The sequence below is a fragment of the Gavialis gangeticus genome, unplaced genomic scaffold, assembly GCF_001723915.1.
Source record: "Gavialis gangeticus isolate Ggan-Ray unplaced genomic scaffold, GavGan_comp1, whole genome shotgun sequence".
NCBI classification, from domain to species: domain Eukaryota; kingdom Metazoa; phylum Chordata; order Crocodylia; family Gavialidae; genus Gavialis; species Gavialis gangeticus.
In genome coordinates, this window is record NW_017729019.1 from 4,413,876 (window position 1) to 4,419,196 (window position 5,321).

Below are 5,321 nucleotides of genomic sequence, written 5' to 3' on the forward strand. Positions count from 1 at the left end.
GGGGCCGGGCTCCTCCGCTGCTTGCGGCGCTGCCCCGGGCTCCTGGCGCACCTGGCGGCGCTCGGCCTCGAACTGCTGCTGCTGCTGCTCTCCCGGCCCGGCACCAGTGAGTCCAGGCCTGGGCGGGGGCGCCCGGAAGGGGGGGGGCGCTTGTTCTGTTCCCCTTCCTGAGGGAACCTGAACTCCGCCTGCTGCAAACAGTTGAAGGGGTGGGGACGAGTTGGGGAGGACGGAGGTGTCCGCCCTGTTTCCCTCCTTCCCTGCAACTTCTTACATTCCCCTGCAAAATATAAATCAGCCCCCCGTCTTCCGCAGGCAGGGGATGGGGGTCGTCCCAGCAGTGCGAATCGTGCTGAGCCCATTTTGCAGAATTGGCGCCCGGCGTTGAGGCCTGACTAAGTGCTGTTTCTTTTCTTTTCCAGGTCTCTTTTCTTGGCATCCTGTGTTCATGTCGATAGCTGTAAGTTGCAATCCATCTCCTCCCACCTTTATCTCCCATAAACATCCCAAGCTTTATATCTGCCTTGCCTCGCTTTTGGAGATGCTAGCGTGCACATCCAGCTTCCCTCGCCAGGCTTCTGCTGGCTTGGGAACCAGACGGCGCCTCCCTCAGCAATGTGTATTCATTTGACACAAGAGAAGCATATATCTGGGAGCGATGCACAGTAGCAGAATGGGCCTGTTGGGTTCGGGCTGTGATCCGCTGCAGGCACCCGCAGGAAATGCCGCCTTCCTGAGGACTTGCATGTCTGAGCCGGCTTCTTTTCACCCTGAAGTTTGATTCCCCGAATTTTAGTGTGAGTGGGGTGCTTGGAGAGAAATGCACATAGTATTTCTCCAGTAAAGCAAATGATCTGGTGTCTGTAATGATTGTCTTGCCTTTTGCTAGTCAGGACAGCACCCTCTTGAAGCCTAAGTATACACCAATCTCTCTGCTCTTAGCTGTAAGCAAGCTCTCCTCGGGTTTCAGGCTGGTTTCAGAGCTCCTGATCAGGGTGCAAGCTGGCTGAAAGGGAGGTATGGGGTAAAGGGATTTTCTTGGGAGCCGAATGGCTGCTAGCAAGCATCGGGAAGATGTGCTGTGCTGCCGGGGGATGCTGAACATCCGGTAGGACATGAATCCCCTGATGTTGCCAGGAGCTGGGGTTTGTTTCCCTGACATGAAATAAGAGATGCGAATTACTCAGATGGGTTGACTGGACTCCAGTCCCCAGTTTTCAACACTTAGTTTAAAAACAGCTCTGAAGGAAAGCAAGCAAACAGACAACATTTAACTCAATCTCCAAACCCCCAGGAAAAATTTTTGCCTTAGGGCAGGGATGTCAGAGCCCCCAGAGCTTAGCGCGGCCTGGACCACCCACCTCTGTGGGCCGGATTTGGCTCACAGGGCTCACTGCTAGTGCTATGCTGGTGTTAATCCCTGCTGTTTTGCCATAGCTCCAAAACCCAGCGAGTTCACTTTGCTTGCCTCCCTCCCCACCCTGATCCACTGCTGAAATTGGGAAACGTAGCCCCCCTTGGAAGCCAGCATCAGTGGCGGGGAAAGAAGTGAGCATCAGCAGTGTTAACTCCCTGGGTTTTGAAACAATGGCTCTGGTAGCTGTAAGTACAGATGCCACTTGGATCACCACTTTGGGGTCGCTCAGCTTGTGGAGGGCCCTGCAGTCTCTATCCAGCCCATGAGAAGTCCCTAAGGTCCCCATGAGTTTGACATCCCTGTCTTCGGGAACAGCCGTGCCCTGAATATATTCTTAAAAAAAAAAGAAAAATCTGGCCAGAAATGATCATCTTGCATCTTCCCCACTTCCTGCCTCTTCTTCCTACCTCTTGCCCTAAGAATAGCAACATGGGTAGTACCAGGGAACATCCCAGCCAATGGGGCTCAGTCTATACCCAGGATTCACCTCAAAATGGATTTCTAAAATTAAAAATACCATCTGGAAAGAAATGGGCCATGCGTGCAGGCCAGGTGCGACACACGAGCACTGCTGCTGTTTCTTATGGAGCTTGACTTGGAGTTGCAAAGCCCCGACACTGATGATCTCTGCATAAGACAGCACAGGAGTCTGCGTGATTAGCTAAAATCATTGTAATTCAGAAACAGAAAATAGCTTCCCACCATGTTTATGCTGACCTGTCTCGTCCCTTGCTGGAAGGATGCTCTTGGCTGTGGTCATTTAATGACTTGGCCTGTGAAAGCTGCTCAGGTGTGGAAGTATTGACTCTGTCACCTGTCTGCAGTGCCCTTTGTGACCTTCTGCCTTGGGGATGGCATGTTGCCCCAAGCAAGTTCCCTGATAAGTGTTTCTGCTAGGTGCCCACCTGTTCTGTTGCTAACAGTATCCTGTATCCCCAGTTCTGCCTGTGCATGACCGAAGCCATCCTGCTCTTCTCGCCGGAGAACTCTCCGTTCTGCTTCTGCTCCCGCAAGGTGAAGGTGCGGCTCCACTGGACTGCACAGACATTGGTGATTGTGGCAGCCACGCTGGGCCTGGGCTTCATCATCTCCAGCAAGAACCGGAGCGAGTATCCGCACTTTGTTTCATGGCACAGTATCCTGGGCATCGTGACTCTCATTGCCACCTGCGGGCAGGCTCTTTGTGGGCTTTGCTTGCATTTCCCCCAGCTGCTGAGGGTCTCCTCTGTGGCACGTCTAAGGCTGTACCACATTACCTGTGGCCTGGTGGTCTACCTGCTCGCCACCTTTACCGTGGCCCTTGGGATCTACTCGGACTGGTTCCAAGCACAGATCAAAGGGGTGGCCTGGTATGTCTGCCTGGCACTACCCTTCTACCCAGCCCTCATGGTCATGAACCAGATCATTAGCATTTACATCCCAGCAAAGAGGGGGAATATCTGAGCCACTGGCCTGTGTTTCTGTCCATCCCAGGGCTGGAGCACCAGCTTGCCCCTCTCCCTTTGTTACAGGGTGTGCACCTGTGTGCAGTGTGTGTTTGAGCAATATCCCTGTGCCTTATACTGATGATGTGTTTCCCTTTGCATACATAATAGAGTTTTCTAGTTTCCAGAGTTTGAGCTGTCCCTTTATTTCTAATGAAAGCACTTCCACATTTAAAAAAATGTAGGAGAGCCTGGGATTTGGTGTCGAGCTCCTGGCTCAGGTCAGGTCTTTGCTGCCCCCAGAAGCTGCCTTGCTTTCCTGGGGTAAAGACCCTACCCGTTGGTGCAGGGTGAATGGCCCCTGGGAGTCTGCTTCAGTTTGATGCTTAGAACTGTGACAAGTGAAAAGGAGAGGCAGGAGGATGCCTGGGTGAATGGTTGCTGGCAGGTGCCCCCATCCTGTGCTAATGGGAGTCACATGGCCTGGTGGCACTGATGCAGGAAGCTGCAGTCCTGATGTACAGGTGGTAAATGCGCAGCGGGTAAGTGAAGGTCTCTGCTGCATGTGCCCGTTGGTGCGCTGCACGATTCCAGATCACACACAGACTGGTAAAGGAGTGGTGAGGTGGGCACTGGGGACTGGGATTTTACCTTGGGCACCAGGGAGTCACTCTGGAGCCTCCGGTTCCAGCGCAGCCCTGCTGGAGAAGGGGCTGTTTCCGCAGCTAGTTGTAATACTTGCTTTCTGCACCTTGCTGCCTTGGGTGGTGCCAGGCTGTGTCTGCACCTTGCCTTGGAGCAGAGGCTAGGGGGAGTTGTGTGTACCTAGGCTAGCTCAGGCCAGAGCTGCTGTAATGGGAAGACACCAAGCTTACTATTTCTGTGGTTTGTTAGGGGGCTGCGGCAGGACTTTGCTGGTGTATCCCAAAGATAGATTTATTAATTCTTGGGGCTTTCTGACTTGCAACAGCGTGGTCTACAGTTAGCAGCAGAACTCCTGTGCTTGGGGTGTGAGCCGGTGGGCTTGCACAGATCCTGTTGAAATATCCTGCTGTGCATCATCTTAGGATTGTAAGAGCCTTCTGCCTCCAGTAGCTCAGAGACGAGGTCATGCATTGCACCTCCTGAACAGGGGTACTCTCTTTCTTGGCAGTCTGCTTCCTGTTTCATCTGCCATCAGTATCACCAGTGCTGGTGCGTGAGTCTGTGCATGGCCATGAGGGAGGGGGGGGCTGATGAACCAGTTGTCCATTTAACCTCTTCTTTTTTTAATACTCTCCAAAAGTGGGGTGAAAGGATGAGTCAGGGGCAGTTGTGGAGGGGCAGGAGAGGAGCCTGGGGTGCTAGCCTGCTGGTAATGTGCAACAAACACCCAAGCACCACCCCCATCGGGTGATTTTGAGATTTGAACCTGGCATCCCCAGTGGCGCAGCGCTGAGCTGAAGGAGTAGCTCTGCTAGCTGACAGCTGTAGTAGGTTGCTATTCTCTGCGGAGCACAGCCACTCTGCTAGAGCGGGTGACACTTGCAGGAGGAAGGAGCTGGTAGCTGTGTGTGTGGCAGGGTGCTTAATAGGAGAGGGGAGGAGACCCATGTGGTAGTTTTGGTGCCCTTTGCTCTCTCTGGGCGTCATCACCATTCTGCATAAACCCTTGTGCTGTTTTCTGTTCTGTCCGACCCAAGAGGAAATGAAACAGCACAGAGATGTCTGTGTGGACTCAGCTGGGTTGCCCAGTGGTGTCTGTCTGCCCCCCCTTCTCTTGGCCCCAGAGCCCTGTGTTTGCAGTGGGACCCTCTGAATTAACCCCTCGGACCCAGGAGTGAGCAGCAGACGGGAGCAGTCAAGTACGGGCTTCCTTTTCGACGCCTTCTGCTCTGTTAACCCCAACAAACCCCTCCTCATATTTGTGTTAGGTTGTCCAGGGATCCTGCCTGAGCTGATACTCTTGCAAGCTAAACCTTGCCTGCTGCTTGGGAGTGAGAACTTTTCCCGTCTTGGGGGTCACTGAAGGATGGTAACAGGCCATTGCAGCCATATTCCTTTCGGGTGGTCCGTAGCCTTCATATGGGGGGTGCTTCCCTAGGAGATCGGGGAGACCTGCCCTCTGCAAACCCAGGGTTGGGCCTTTCAGGACCCTACATTAATATGCGCCTGTCCTAGTGTAAGGCTTTCTACCTCGGGCTCCTGTTCCCAAGAGGTTCTTCCTGGCTTGCCACGGAGTGCTTGCTGGGCGTTCTCCTCTGCAGCCTTAGCCACAAGGCCCTCCAGTTTTAGGAATGAGTTTCTCTCATCCTTTGTGTTTGTGTTGTGCAGCACCTAGCACAAGGGGACTCCCATCTCTGTTAGGACCCCTTGTGATATGCTAGTGTAGGATAAACAAGCTGGCCCTCCTTTGGAAGCCCGTGGAAAGCAGTAGCTTTTCCTGATGCTGCAGGGGAAATCTTAGGAGCACTGCACCTTGCTCCCCACCTTTCAGGCCC

At 53.5% G+C, this 5,321-nt stretch overlaps 1 protein-coding gene across 1 annotated transcript; it reads left to right on the top strand.

The window, feature by feature from the left end:
- Positions 1-6: 6 nt before the first annotated feature.
- Positions 7-4,549, top strand: LOC109295171 (cytochrome b561 domain-containing protein 1; the record flags this gene model as incomplete). Its single annotated transcript, XM_019513853.1, has 3 exons — positions 7-106; positions 423-460; positions 2,357-4,549. Coding segments are annotated over 3 exons (642 nt in total), but the record flags the coding sequence as incomplete, so codon positions are not given.
- Positions 4,550-5,321: the final 772 nt, after the last annotated feature.